Source organism: Suillus clintonianus (assembly GCF_016758775.1).
Source record: "Suillus clintonianus strain FC179 chromosome Unknown DEU56scaffold_10, whole genome shotgun sequence".
Lineage (NCBI taxonomy): Eukaryota > Fungi > Basidiomycota > Agaricomycetes > Boletales > Suillaceae > Suillus > Suillus clintonianus.
Genome location: NW_024539234.1, coordinates 534,314 through 548,212, shown reverse-complemented (window position 1 = coordinate 548,212; position 13,899 = coordinate 534,314). Strand labels below are relative to the sequence as shown.

General features: G+C 48.7%; 6 protein-coding genes across 6 annotated transcripts; 4 read left to right on the top strand and 2 right to left on the bottom strand.

The window, feature by feature from the left end:
• The first annotated feature begins 709 nt into the window (after positions 1-709).
• Positions 710-3,974, top strand: DEU56DRAFT_780791 (zinc-finger domain of monoamine-oxidase A repressor R1-domain-containing protein). The gene is made up of 5 exons (XM_041351982.1): positions 710-1,263; positions 1,346-1,414; positions 1,466-1,541; positions 1,590-2,006; positions 2,063-3,974. The coding sequence occupies exons 1-5, from the start codon at positions 731-733 to the stop codon at positions 3,506-3,508; spliced, it is 2,541 nt and encodes an 846-aa protein (XP_041212792.1). The 5' UTR covers positions 710-730; the 3' UTR covers positions 3,509-3,974.
• A 605-nt stretch (positions 3,975-4,579) lies between these two features.
• DEU56DRAFT_780785 (uncharacterized protein) lies at positions 4,580-5,456 on the top strand. Its single transcript, XM_041351981.1, has 2 exons — positions 4,580-5,041; positions 5,096-5,456. Exons 1-2 carry the CDS (start codon positions 4,745-4,747, stop codon positions 5,366-5,368), a joined length of 570 nt encoding a protein of 189 aa, XP_041212791.1. The 5' UTR covers positions 4,580-4,744; the 3' UTR covers positions 5,369-5,456.
• A 652-nt stretch (positions 5,457-6,108) lies between these two features.
• DEU56DRAFT_35874 (uncharacterized protein) lies at positions 6,109-7,655 on the top strand. The gene is made up of 7 exons (XM_041345847.1): positions 6,109-6,339; positions 6,400-6,522; positions 6,576-6,617; positions 6,671-6,707; positions 6,759-6,955; positions 7,015-7,211; positions 7,263-7,655. The coding sequence occupies exons 1-7, from the start codon at positions 6,303-6,305 to the stop codon at positions 7,560-7,562; spliced, it is 933 nt and encodes a 310-aa protein (XP_041212790.1). The 5' UTR covers positions 6,109-6,302; the 3' UTR covers positions 7,563-7,655.
• A 757-nt stretch (positions 7,656-8,412) lies between these two features.
• DEU56DRAFT_908804 (uncharacterized protein) lies at positions 8,413-10,033 on the bottom strand (the record flags this gene model as incomplete). Its single annotated transcript, XM_041357034.1, has 14 exons — positions 8,413-8,545; positions 8,604-8,629; positions 8,680-8,720; positions 8,771-8,881; positions 8,934-9,153; positions 9,204-9,280; positions 9,345-9,377; positions 9,426-9,456; positions 9,517-9,545; positions 9,596-9,692; positions 9,746-9,778; positions 9,845-9,864; positions 9,915-9,924; positions 9,974-10,033. 14 exons carry the CDS (start codon positions 10,031-10,033, stop codon positions 8,413-8,415), a joined length of 921 nt encoding a protein of 306 aa, XP_041212789.1.
• Positions 10,034-10,813: 780 nt separating this feature from the next.
• DEU56DRAFT_35792 (uncharacterized protein) lies at positions 10,814-11,762 on the bottom strand. Its single transcript, XM_041345839.1, has 4 exons — positions 11,623-11,762; positions 11,480-11,563; positions 11,254-11,420; positions 10,814-11,197 (listed from the first exon to the last, which is right to left on the bottom strand). Exons 1-4 carry the CDS (start codon positions 11,708-11,710, stop codon positions 11,087-11,089), a joined length of 450 nt encoding a protein of 149 aa, XP_041212788.1. The 5' UTR covers positions 11,711-11,762; the 3' UTR covers positions 10,814-11,086.
• A 174-nt stretch (positions 11,763-11,936) lies between these two features.
• DEU56DRAFT_869371 (tRNA guanosine-2'-O-methyltransferase) lies at positions 11,937-13,777 on the top strand (the record flags this gene model as incomplete). Its single annotated transcript, XM_041355550.1, has 10 exons — positions 11,937-12,142; positions 12,194-12,438; positions 12,497-12,570; positions 12,626-12,742; positions 12,796-12,852; positions 12,900-12,966; positions 13,018-13,155; positions 13,210-13,288; positions 13,342-13,564; positions 13,622-13,777. The coding sequence occupies 10 exons, from the start codon at positions 11,937-11,939 to the stop codon at positions 13,775-13,777; spliced, it is 1,362 nt and encodes a 453-aa protein (XP_041212787.1).
• Between the last annotated feature and the right edge of the window lie 122 nt (positions 13,778-13,899).

Genomic DNA, 13,899 nt, shown 5'->3' with positions numbered 1-13,899 from the left:
CTCTTTTCTCCTTCCCACTCGCATCCCTCATCTCTTCACGGTGCTCTCATATTTTTGTCTATCTTCCCCCTCCACCTTTTCGTAGTGCGCCTCTCATCGATCTCCTGATCTCGTTGCTGTGTACAACGCGATAAGCCAGCTTATCCAGTGATGGTGACTTGAACGACATCTTTGGATGTGATGTCTTACTGCAGGCGCCGATTTCACCCCGTCAGGCCACGAGAGTGGAATAACCAAGCGATAGGATCAGGTCGTCACTCGGAGTTATCTTTATGTGGCCCGCACTACGCAGCAGTCAAGAGCAGATCTATGTAGGGTGCCCACCGCTTGACCCTAATATAATATCGGACCCTGATCAACACTACCAGACTCCGGAAGATCACTTGATGATATCACTGACAATCACCTACGTATACGTCCCAGGTGAGCTTGAGCGTACTTTTACGAGTTAGATTGTATCATGTTGTTTCCGCAGCCTATCAAAGTCGAACTTCGAGGAGCAAGCTAGCGACTCCAATGTCCATCCAGTGTATGCGTACCTAAGTTCTTGCGCTGCGGAGTACGGGTAAATATTTCTACCATGATCCGTCTCCGTGATGACGTTGGTTAAAATAAGTCAGTTGATTGAAAAAACGCGTGTGGAGTGTAATCATGTGACCAAAGTAATAAAGACATTTGTTTATTGTACGCGTCTTTTCAGATAGAACCACGATCATCATCAGCATCATCAATGGCAGGCCAGCCAAAGTCCATTGTAAGGCGTCTATCTCAAGTCTTTGTCGAAATTCCTTCTTCTGCGTTGCATAAATCTAACAACAATAGTATACCAACTACTAGCAGCGCCACGCACGCTGTGTCCAGCCGCAAACAAAACCCCCTGCGCGCATCCATATCTCAAAACACTATCATAAACAAGTCGTCCAAACGCAAAGCAGATGAATCGAATGACAAGCCGCTCAAGAAACCAAAGCTTGAAACTGTCGCAATCAAGCTAAACACTACGCGTCGTCCCCTCGCGAACGCTACCCCCGACTTCCCAAACGGCTTTCTTTACTGTCACCAATGTAACAAGAAGCGTGACGCGGCTCTCGCCGTTCAATGTACGCGTGCAGACGCGAAATCTAACCGAAGGTGCATCAGCAAGTACTGCGGCCCCTGTCTCAAGAACCGCTATGGGCTTTCACTTCAGGACGTCTTGTCCACCAGCACTGTCCCGGCAGCTGAGAAAAAACATCATGTATCGGGCGAGGGGTACTTTTTCAAGTACGTCGTATCTGTAATGCTTGAATATTCGTTTAGCACTGACTATATGCGTGATTTTCTGCCTGTGCTTGCACTCGCTTAGGTGCCCCCGATGCGAGGAGACCTGTAATTGCGTTCACTGCAGAAAGGCAAAGGGCCTTCAGCCCACGGGGTGCGTACAGTGCGTTTCGCCACGACTTCACTAATTTTATCGCCCACATAGGAATCTCACCTTCGCAGCGCGCAAATCAGGGCTCCAGTCAGCTGCAGAACTTCTCCTGCAAGATCCAACTGCGGCCGTATGTATCCAAATCAGTGCTGACCTTCTAACGCTGACACATGCGCAGGGCCCGATGTCAGGCAAACCTGTCGCTGAGAAGAAGATGAGAACAACCAAGTCCGCGCCCCAACCTACTACAAGTGCAATCAGTAAATCCAAGTCCAGATCCACCAAGAACCTCGCGCATATACACACTCCTGCACCGCTTCCAGCCCCGAAACCGCTTCCCAAAGCTCTTTGGACACCGGTCCGCACTCACCTCTCCCTGCACGGAGCGGAAGCCCGCATCTACATCCGTGAATTTGCACTTCGTTTCCTCCCCCTATCACGTTCACACCATGACGAGCTCGAATTTTTGTCCCGCTCTCGCCGAGATTTTGACGAGGAAGAGGATGAGGATGGAGATTTAGAACCCTGGATCTCAGAGGGATGCGTGAAAGCACTACTGATTGCATTGTTAGGCATGATAGAAGTAGACTCAGAGGTGCGTTTCAGTCTCCTCAATCCCCTCGTTCCTCTCATTATTCTGGTCCCCAACAGGTCCTCTCCACAACAGCCAGCGCGCTCCACCAGCAATCATTCCTCTTTAAGATTGTCAATACCCTGAGCACCTTGGGTACCCTCCCTTCCCTCGCTCTTCCATCTCCTACGCCCGCCCCAGAGCACCTCCTTCAGTCTGTACCGACTATTAGAACCCGTTCCGCCCGCATGTTGTCTCACCATCAGAACGCGAATGGAAAGAGCAAGGAGACAGACTGGCCCGAAGTAGTCCGCACCTCACAGCTTATACCTGTGGTCAGCGTCCTTGTAGACCATGCAACACAAGGACAGGCAGTGAGGGATGCGATAGAGGAGGGTGCAAAGGATGTAAAGGAATTGACGAGGGAAAGTATTGAGGTGAAGAGAGCTTTGGATCGGGCTGAGAAGGAACGAAAGGAGAAGGAGAAAGCAGAGAAGGAGCAGAAGGCTAAGGATGCAAAAGGGCAGGGCAAAGACAAGAAGGCGAAGGGTAAAGCTGGCGCCACTGCCAAGGAGAAGGATGCAGGTGCGAAGGACTTGGAGGCCGAACCAACGCATACTTTGACGCCCCAAACGGCCCTGACCCTTGCCTTATCGTCCTGCGCCCAGCGCATCGCACCACTCGGTCGGGACTCAGAAGGCAGGGTGTACTGGGCTCTGATGCCAGGGCGAGGAGAGAGAGACTATGCACGCGAGTACCTTGCCTCCAATATCGAAGTGGGAGAACTGGCGGAGGGGGCCGCGACGAAGAGCCATAAAGCCAAGTCGAGATCACCATGGACTCCTCCCTCCCTTCCAGAACGTGCGTCGCACAAACGCTGGAGCTGGTTCGTAGCTGTGTGGGGTGTGCGGCCGGGTGTTGAAGAGAGAATAGATCCACCAAAGGATGAGGATTACTCAGAAGACGAGTCTGAGTCCGAACTTGATTCTGGGTCGGGCGAGGACGAAGACGAAGACAATGGCAAGAAGCCACGGAAGATGAAGACCGAACGTCCCAGATGGTATGCTTTCTCAGACCCCGCAGAAATCTTCAAGCTTGCGGAATGGGTCGAGGGGAAAGCTGGCCTTAAGTCGCGTTCCAGTTCCTCGGAAAAGTCAAAACCTCAACCTGTAACAGCCTTACCTTCCCGCACGGCATCCTCGTCGACGTCCCATGTGGTCTCGTCTTCAAATACCCACACGTCGGCGTCCATTTCCCGTGCAGCTTCATCCTTCAATTCGCTTCCCAGTAAACTCAGCAAAGCCTCGAAATTTGCCTCCTCGCACTTAGCTGATGTTCAAATGGTTTCGTCATTTGAGACCGACGAGTCTGAGTTCAGCGATGAAGACCAAAGCGAGGATGGTGGTGACAAGCGGGATGATGACATGGATGTGGATTCACACATGGACTTTGATGACACGCCCCAGCTCCAGTCACTCGTCCGTGAACTTCGCACGTATGCTGCGTTGTTGAAGAAACGAGCTTAGGTGGAAGCTATGCGTAGGCCATCGACCCACGCACTGTTTCACGCGCGTTCTCCTGCGTCGCCTCCAACTGACTTGGCGCATTCACCATCGCTTCGTAACATGCTCCATTTATTTCCGTCCCATAATTGGTCGATGCCTTACCCTTATTCCCTTGGAGCTAATTGACTGTTCGTTGCGTTGCTCAACCATTTGTCCCATTCGTCATATATTACGAGGTTTCGGAACTTCATATTCAATGCTGCGCGCTTTTCACCGCCATCTTGTCAACTGACTTTGCATCGCCTCCAGCGGTATACCTAATGATTTATATTGCACAGACTTCCATATTCACGTTTAGACATAGAATATTTATACCTAGACAATGCTCAGGGGTGGAGAGATTAGACTCACACCTATTGGGGTCCAGGAACCAATTAGTACTTATGTCGCATTAACGAAAAAAAGCCTAATTGGATAATTTCCTGCAGCGTTTAGAACGCGACTCGTCCTCGCGCGCCGTCCTCCGCCGTCAAAGTTTTGCAAGTCCGCACGTCCGCACGTCCCCCCCCCTTTCCAGACAGCAGATATAGCTTGGCATAACCTTGCAAGACACATAGTGACATACATACCAGGTCGGCGGCGGTCAGTACGCTGATCGGATGTACGTGTATGACAAAAAGGCTAAACGCAACGCATACCCCCAAACTACGCGCTGAATACTTGTTGGCACTTGACAGTAGAAAGACAGGTGACTCACGGATTGCTCGCGGAGCTTCCACTTTGCCAAGGTTATGTTCTGCGAATAACTTATGGGGATACAAAGAGCATCACAGTGGTATCGCGAGTAGTCACCCTTCCGGGTCTTACCCTCTTGACTCACTCATCGATGCCAGTGTCTGGTAAGCACGACTCTAGGGCCTTCCCACGTATGACAATCCCATTCACCGCAGAAACGAGAAAATAATTGGGCCAGATTAGAGAAGGAATAGAACCTATAATAGGATAGTAATACGATGTATGAAAATAGATGTTTCTCCAAATATTAGGGTCAGGAAAGGTACATTTGCGGTACACAAACTCGACGCCGGAAACAGTGGATTTGCGGGCTCTCCATAAGCGCACTACAGTCTAATCCGACATCAGAATTTAGGGATTTGCACGTCGAGTTTACTTCTGATTAGAATAGGAAACAGTCGAGTTTACTTCCGATTAGAATAGGAAACAAGTCTGATTATTATCTGATTAATACTATCATGCATGCGCTACTCGTGCTTCCTAGGGATCCTCCATGCAGCTCCAGATTTTCTTTTGCTTCCTCCCCACGGCTCGATGCTGCCCACCAGTAACGCCATGTATCCTGGCCAAGGACAGCGACAGCCTAGTAGGGCTCCCAATGACCTGCCAAACCAATTTAGTCCAGCGACACACCACGGAACTGAGCCAGAGCCTTACAGGGGTTCCTCCCTCGGCCTTTTGAACCACCGCTTGCCCCGGCGTGACGATTTTTTTAGTGCTGGGATGGGGGGACAACAGGACGGACCTGTTACACAAACAGTAATTAGTCCAATAGTAACACAACTCGATAAAAACTTACTTGCGAACATATAGCCTGCGCCTGGATCCTTTCAGCATCACCAGCAGGATGTCCACCCAAACCCGGGCCCTTCGCAGTCGAGTTCACCCGAGATGGGGATGATACCGCTGTATCCCTACCGAGCTGCAGCAACTCCACAGATGGCTACACCGCACCTAGGTCGGACTCCGACGCCGTTCTCTGGAAGCCAGACATCGTCTCGAGGACAGTCTGTGGGTCCGGTGACGCAGCACGGCGGGACGGATGGCTATAATCAGCCCCAGAACTACAGCGGCCAACCGACCTAGACAATACTCAGGGGTGGAGAGATTAGACTCACACCTATAGGGGTCCAGGAACCAATTAGTACTTATGTCGCATTAACGAAAAAAAGCCTAATTGGATAATTTCCTGCAGCGTTTAGAACGCGACTCGTCCTCGCGCGCCGTCCTCCGCCATCAAAGTTTTGCAAGTCCGCACGTCCCCCCCCCCCTTTCCAGACAGCAGATATAGCTTGGCATAACCTTGCAAGACACATAGTGACATACATACCAGGTCGGCGGCGGTCAGTACGCTGATCGGATGTACGTTATGACCAAAAGGCTAAACGCAACGCATACCCCCAAACTACGCGCTGAATACTTGTTGGCACTTGACAGTAGAAAGACAGGTGACTCACGGATTGCTCGCGGAGCTTCCACTTTGCCAAGGTTATGTTCTGCGAATAACTTATGGGGATACAAAGAGCATCACAGTGGTATCGTGAGTAGTCACCCTTCCGGGTCTTACCCTCTTGACTCACTCATCGATGCCAGTGTCTGGTAAGCACGACTCTAGGGCCTTCCCACGTATGACAATCCCATTGTTGGTGTCAAACCTACTTCAGGCTTGACAGGGACCATCTACACCTACAATCTATACAACTTGACAGGCTATTAGTTCATTTTCTAGGATCATCAATTGAGTACTCAATCAATATTCAATCGTCAGCGCAGGTTCACGAAATCCTGTGGCCCTATGGAGGCCAAGTCAGTGGCATGATGGCACAGGCACCACATGGCACCAAACAGGTTATCAGTCAAAGCGCTCCGCTCTGTGTAACCCTGTAGGTTGTCGTCATTGGCTAGAAATATTATGCAAAGGTCTGTCATGGAGACATGTATCTCCACGCGTCACATATAAGGCCAGTCGTTACAATTTGCGTCTGCAGCTCACCCTTTCCTTGTCCACCCTAGGTATCTGATGGCGGCGTTATTCTACTACTCGTCTGGCCTGATCAGTGAGTGGAAAGCACCCATTTACATATCTTGTGTTCTTATGTTTATCATCACATACAAAGTCGCGGGGTCGGTGTCACATACCATTGCTATACTCTGCACCATCGCCAGGCTTATTTACAGAACCTGGACGCGTCACTTCTGGTGGGAAGATGCATGGGCGGCAGTTGCACTGATCACAGACGGTAGAATTTTTATTGTGCGCTGGCTTGCTCAGTAAACCAACCACGCCCCCCAGCTCTTTGCCTGGCAAGCATCTGGCTCGACGCAAGAATAACTTGTGAGTACTTTACTTCGCACTCCAAGATTAATCGCCTGTTCAGTCACTCCCAGCCTGGATCCTCTCAGTCACACTCACCTCCGTCATCTGGTACGCATCACAGCTCACTCAATGAAAGATCAATCTCGCTCACTGGTCTAGGGCTGCGCGCATGAGCATCATTTTCTCCATAATCCGCATCGCCAACCACTCAGGGTGCAAGATCTACAAACGGATTACGTATCTTATTGCAGTATCCTTCGCGTGCATGTGGGCCGCGCTGATTGCCCAAAAGATGAGCACATGCAAAATCAGCGGGTGCCTAATGCCGGAGTCAGTGGCGCTCTCACAACTGATCAGTCAGTACCTCTTTGTGCTTTCTGTGGCTAGGATGGTCCTCAAGTTTGGGTTTTTGCAGCGGCTGTCATCGCGGACGTCTCCCTTGTTGTTGCGCCGTTGTATCTCTGGAACAACGTAGGGCTCTCGCGTAGCAGAAAAATATTAGTCCTATCTGCGTTCGGCGCATCTATTCTAATCACCGCCATCACAATCCCCCACTCTATAGGCCTCTCCATGGGCCAAACAGCAACTGTGCTCACCTTGGCACACGTCAAGGTAAGCACGCTCCCGTATTCAGGCTACTCTGTGAAATCCGACAGAAATTAGGCTGCCCTCAGTCTCATCGTCTGCAACCTCCTGGTGATCGTGACCTTCTTATACCGCATGTGCTCAAAGGAAACGTTCGATCTTGACCAATCATTCACATCCAATCAAGTCTTCACAAGCATCATCCTGTCACAGGTGCCCGGTAGTACAATCGCCGAGACGTCACTCTCTATACAAGAGGAGGAAACCTCGAGACAGAACAATATGGCGCAGACTGGAGCGACGAAGCCAAAGAATGAAGATGCAAGCATGCGTTATGCCGAAGAGGGCACTAGTACCCAGAAAGATGGCGAGCAATGATTGATCGAGAGGGAAGTTGCGAAATATGATGGCAGCCCGCGTTCCCATATGTTAATATGTACATACAAGTTGTGTAGGATTGAACTGGAGTGGTGTCATTCAGATGCGATGTCGCAAAATTGTGCCATTACATTGGAACCAACAAGAAGAGGTGCAAAATTAAACTCTCAGCCATGCATGGCAAAAGTTCAGAATCGCCTCCTCAAATTTTGTACGGTAGTACTGAGACAGTTTTTTTATTCTTCGCATACATACTTACTAGCAGCACCAGTTCCGAAACAAGGCGTATTTAACACTCAAGGGTCGTCTGTTTGTGCAGTCTTGTCACGGTAGCACTAGTTATATCATGATACATCTCTCTCTTCAGCTAGCCGTGCCAGTGTGTGATGCACCATAGATCTAGCTATAACCACGCCATCACAATCATCTATCCGTCTACATTTTGCCACATGGCATCACATTGATATCACTATGTGTTCTTACACTACATGCACGCTGCTTCTCGGTTCGCTGTCGATTAATATTATATCATGCATCTTTGGGGATAGGGTGCTGCCGCTTTGTGTGGGATTTCTGTGCGAGGCACGAGCGCAACAGAGCCGAGTCTCATGCACCACACTGCGAGCCCTCATCATTCAACCGTGATAGTAAGACGACGGGAAGATCAGATGAATGCTGCATGTCTCGTCTAGGCCTATAGGTATTTCGGGTGTGAAAATACATGAGTGTATGCGTTACAATATGCTAAGAAGGACTAGGTTATGTCCAAGAAGAAGAACCTGTAAGTGAGCCGTGGGGAGGAAGATGCCAATTTCACAAGAACTTTATGGTGATCAGTTTAGCGCTACCGCTAGGCACCACCAGCGAACTGTATTGTGCTAATCGCTATTGACGGCGTCTCCACGATTTCATCGCGACGATCTGCCTTCCACAAGGACATGTGCATGCGCGTTGCGAGAATGGTGTGCACACCGATCTGGAAACTGAATTCGATGTGATGGGACCGTCAGGGTGTAGACGCACTATTGAGGGAGGACTTACTATTCCAAACTGCTGTTGTAATCATCCTGTTAACATGTTTCAGTGGATACTAAAGCTGCAGATGATCATCGGCTACCTTCAGGAGTAGCAGGGTGAAAATATTCACAGCTGACCAAACTGTGGGCGAGTTTGAGCATTCGGTTGATAAATTGGCAATCATGGCTCACAAAGGCCGCAAGCATAGTAAATCGCACTTTGTCGAACGAGAATTTTGAGCAGACGGCTACCGCTTTCGCGATATGATTTAAAAACTTGAATTCCAACAAGGATAACAAGTTCTAATGTCATGGTACATCAATGAAGACTAAACGTTTCGAGATGGACACTTACCTAGCTCGAACACAATGAGTACGATGAAGGCTATGTACAATAAATGGCCCTGAGAGACCAGATAGCATCCTGTAAACGTAGAGACCGGTGGTTTCGAGACTAATTCAAGCTGATTAGCACTGAAATCTGAGAGTTTGCACACTGCAACAAAATGAAGATACAAACACGTAACACCCCCGCCCGACGTTAAGGCTACAGCCACCGCGATAATGATGGACGTCTGCCCAGATTCAGCGATGTGCTCATGTCAATATGGATAGAGTGACTAACGAGAAATGTGACGAGAATGAGCGCAAGGATTCGCTTGCTTTTTCGCCATAATGCATATGCTCTGATGATAAACAACCCTAAGACGCGTTTCACAATTATGTCCAATACATGCACATGAAAGCACCAGGGGAAATGACCTACCCTCCGAACACTCAATGGCAAAAAGGGTAAACACTGGCTCGAATTATTTCAGGAGACAAAACGATATCCTGAGATGCGTACCTCTCACGACGAGATCGAACGAGTGACATTTCTAGTTTTTTTTAGTAGCCTCTAAGGGACAGTGCCTACAATAAAAATCAAGCTGACTTACATTGATATCAGGATCAGACACAGAGTCCACTGCAAAAAGAATTCAGAATGATTGGAGAAAAATCATGCCTAACGCTCACTATAGACCCGAACAACGAAAACTACGAAAGGCGAGTAGCGGGCAGTTATGAACAAAGCTTTCGTCGCTCCACGCTTTGATTCGCGGAGGAATAAGAGCTAGAAAGTGTGGTCAGAGTTTAAGGTTGAACAAATTTGACGTGCAAGCGCACTTCATCACTAAACATCAGGCTGTAATCGTACAGCTATGAAGTAATAAACGCATGCCAATTAATGAGGGACCGGACCTAGCATTCCTTCGCGCTACTCACAAATAGAAAAGCTATTGCAGCTTCACATAACAATAAAGTCGTGTAATCGTGACATGACGAGGAGGCGTACCATAACAATACTGACAAGGATGTTAACAAGTGAGAAGAGGCGTCACGAAAGTTACTTACAGTCAAGGCCTGATAGCTGTAGAGCATCGGGAGCTCAGAAGCGTTGATCACACCGTCCATGATGAATGCTTCAAAGGTAAGCAGAAGGGGGGAGGGGCGGGGGGATGAATTGAATGTCCTCAACACTGCCAGTCAGCAGAGATGGCTTTTGAGTTGTTCAAAGCTCGTAGGCAGTGCATAGTACCAGTGGATAGTCCAAAATCAATCAAGGAACATTACCCACATGACTCAACAGACAATGATTGATGGACAAAGATAGTAAACTCTTTTCTGTATGTGTAACGGGAATCGCAGTGTGGTAACCAAGAGAGTATCGCTATAGGATGTCGCTGGCCAAGCTGGGCTTGCAGTGCTTAAGCAATTGACTGAGCTCACACATAATTGACTGTTGAGGGACGTACGTTTTACACGTTGAACAGAGTTGTGATACAGCCGCACACAGCCGCATGTGCCACCCTGCCAGTGGGCGGCCTGGGCCTGAGATCTGAAATCTCAATCATAACCCTCGGCTGACTCGGACACATTCGGAGAAACTTTGCAAGCACCCTCGAATTATATGCGTTCAAGTTGTCGTCTCCGTTAATCGTTTGAGAGAACGGTTTGGTCCAGCTTGTGTTCCAATGACATTTATACGTCGACGCCCCTCCGAGTCGCATTGCAAGTGAAGGACGTAAATGTGCTGTGATGCCGCTGCCTGGATATGTATTTGATACATGAGAGAACCAGAGACACTGCCTAGCTCATGTGTTCGTCCGCCCACATGTATAGTGCGATTATGGACTATATATAGCCACAATGCATATTCTATTTATGATGCATCCGAGTCCCACCAGCTGTGCTTGGTATCATGGTCACTCCATCATTGTGTTCCTGCACCACACGGTCGAAAACATGTTGATATTTCTCGTTTACGGAAGCAGTGGCTAGCAGTGGGTGTCACGTAGGCGTAATTCAAAGAATTGCACGCTCATATTGTCTTTTGTGGTGAAAGAGGTCTTCACAATGTGATCTAGAAGAGAACTCGGGCAGTCTGATACGTTGTTCAATCAGGTGCCCCATGTTTCAAAAACCACAAACTGATAGTATCAAGAGATACTTGCGATCGAGGAATGTCTAGGGAGAGACATGTCCCGTGATTTTTAACAGTAAGTCATCATCTTCGATGGGGCGCACGACACAACGAGACAACCTATCTGCAAGGCACACTGCCAAGACGTGTTTGCACTACCAGCAGCGTCATTCACCAAGCTATTATGTACCATTGAGATGTAGGTTCGTACCATAAGGTGGTTCTCGGATATTAACACCGCGTATGCGAATGATGGGCAGGTGCAATAACTAGACACGGCTGCAGATCCAGCATCGAGGTGCGGAAAGACGGTGTATGTGGAAGTGGTGCCCAGAACTTCGTAATGATGCCGACCCCACGAGGTCTTGTATTTCATGACTGAAGGCCCATCATTCAGCTGCAAAGTCTGATAGTGTATCATTGGAAGTATCACTCACCACCTTCGCGATCAATAATGTCCAAAGCAGCTACAATCATCGCATCCGGGAGGACAGCGCGAAGCATTTCAATGCCTTCTTCGACTATACGCGGGGTTTATGAGCGCCATGTTGTGAGAGAGGAGGGACCTGAGAGGGCATACAACTCTCGTCGTCCGAGTCGAACGCCCGAATGCTCGCTTGTAGGACATGCCTAAGGTGCAGTGGGTCTTGAATTACTTCAACGGACATGATTGACTGGAGTAATCCATATAACTTGATATACTCAAGTGGTTGTTTGGATCCAAAGCCTTTACCAAACAACGCGGCGGTTACATAAATGATTTTGCTCAATGTTTGGATCAGTGACTGCATGTTTGGATCAAAAGCTTTTGCCAAATAACACCTCAATTTTTGATGATTAACCCTTTTTGGAAATGACGCCCTTCAGATCTAAAGAGATCATCCAATGCCTTCAATGGAGTATCTCTTCGTATTCGCTCAATCGCATGAAGAATTCCGCGTCCCAGAGCTCCTCTCTATATCTGAGCTTCATGGCTTTACGATAGGCTTTGATCGCTACGCCAACGTCCTCGAGAAGGCCATCAAACTACCATTCATGATCCTGACGCTGGACAAGGAAGAGCATGCACATATTTTGGCTCAGAGATGTATCATGATAAAGTGTGTGTCCATAATACTCACTAATTGTCTACTCAAATGATGTCTAATCAGGTCTATACATGAGTTCTACGCCGAAGGCACCTCCTACGAGGCGCTACATGAGCAAAACAGCCGAGCTCGCCTACAATGGGAGCGGTACATTCCAGACACCTCGTTTAAATTTTGTGTTCTAGGTTACAATTTTACCATCAGCCAACGTCGCCAGCGTGAGATCATCGAAAGCTTCGCATATATGGACTTCTTGGGTAAGATTGACATGAAGAACCCAGAAGTTACTCTCACGGTTTTTGAAGCTTGTGTGTTCTTGATACTTTTCTCGTACAATCTAAACTAAATTTTGTGCACAACCACCAGACGAGAATGGTCGAGCACCCGATGGTGGACTGCACAAATATGGGGAATTCACGCAAGTCTACTTCGGCAGGTTGGTGCGTTTCGTACACTTTCTACCTGTTCATTAGCTGAATTATCACTCATCTTTAGGTCGTAGATGGAACTGCGCGTTCACTAATGGGAACCTTCGATGTCAAGAAACGCCAGTACTTCGGGAACACCAGCATGGAGGCAGAGATTTCCCTCTTGATGGCGAATCAGACGCTAGTATGTTTGCCCTGTGCTTGCTTATAATAGCATCGAGCTTACGCGGACACAAGGCATCCCCTGGCAAACTGATTTACGACCCATTCATTGGCACCGGTAGCATGGCATATGTTGGTCGACTATACTTTACCCAACTCAGCTCTGACAATTTTAACAGACTACAGCCTACTTCGGCGCTTTCGTATACGGTTCGGATATCGACGGGAGACAAATGCGTGGAAAGGGTATATAATTTATCGTTGCATGTGTCTTTGTGTACCAACACTGTCCTACAGATAAAACTCCAGGCATCCTTCGGGCTGCTGCACAATACGGCGTGGCCTCCCGTATCATGGATCTCTGCACGTTTGACGTCACAAACCACCCGTGGCGTTGTGGCAGCTTCTTTGACGCCATCATAACCGACCCACCATGTATGCGCCTTCCTTATCGACAGTATCGGTTCCTCTAATGACAGCATATTGCAGATGGTGTTCGTGCAGGAGCGAAACGCCTCGGGCGCAAAAAAATCCGTGAAGAGCGGCTCCAACCCACCAGCCCACGACCGTAAGTTCTTGACCTCAATTATTCCTTGGTTTCATCTGGAACTTCTGATGTAGAGATGAGCCTTACATACCCCCAACGAAGCCCTACGAGCTTTCTCAGCTCGTCACAGATCTCGTTCTCCTTGCGCGGTATCTCCTCCGACCAGGCGGACGTCTCGTGTTCTTCCTGCCTACGGTAAGCGACGAGTATGCCCCACCCGATATCCACGCGGTATTGTGTGAGGGGATGGAGCTTGTAGCAAATAGTTTGCAGGATTTTGGTAGCTGGGGGCGGAGGGTAAGTTGCTGGCCTCGATATGTTCAGGATGCCTGTGGTATTGATGTGCTTGAATAGCTGATCACGATAAAGAAGACCGCGCATGCCGAGTATCTACCTCCATCTTTTGATTCCGTGATGGAAGCAGAGGAGAGCAGTGACGCATACGTTCCTGCGCACAAAGATTTTAGAGAGAAATATTTCCAGGGTTTCAAGAAGGACAGCGAGAGATGAGCTTTACACATTTCAATTCACTCGATTCAAGTCCATCAAACAACTGCTACTAATGCAAGTCAGCAATACAAGATCTATCTCGCGACTTGATCAAGCCTGAAGCAAGGTCTATAGAATTTCAG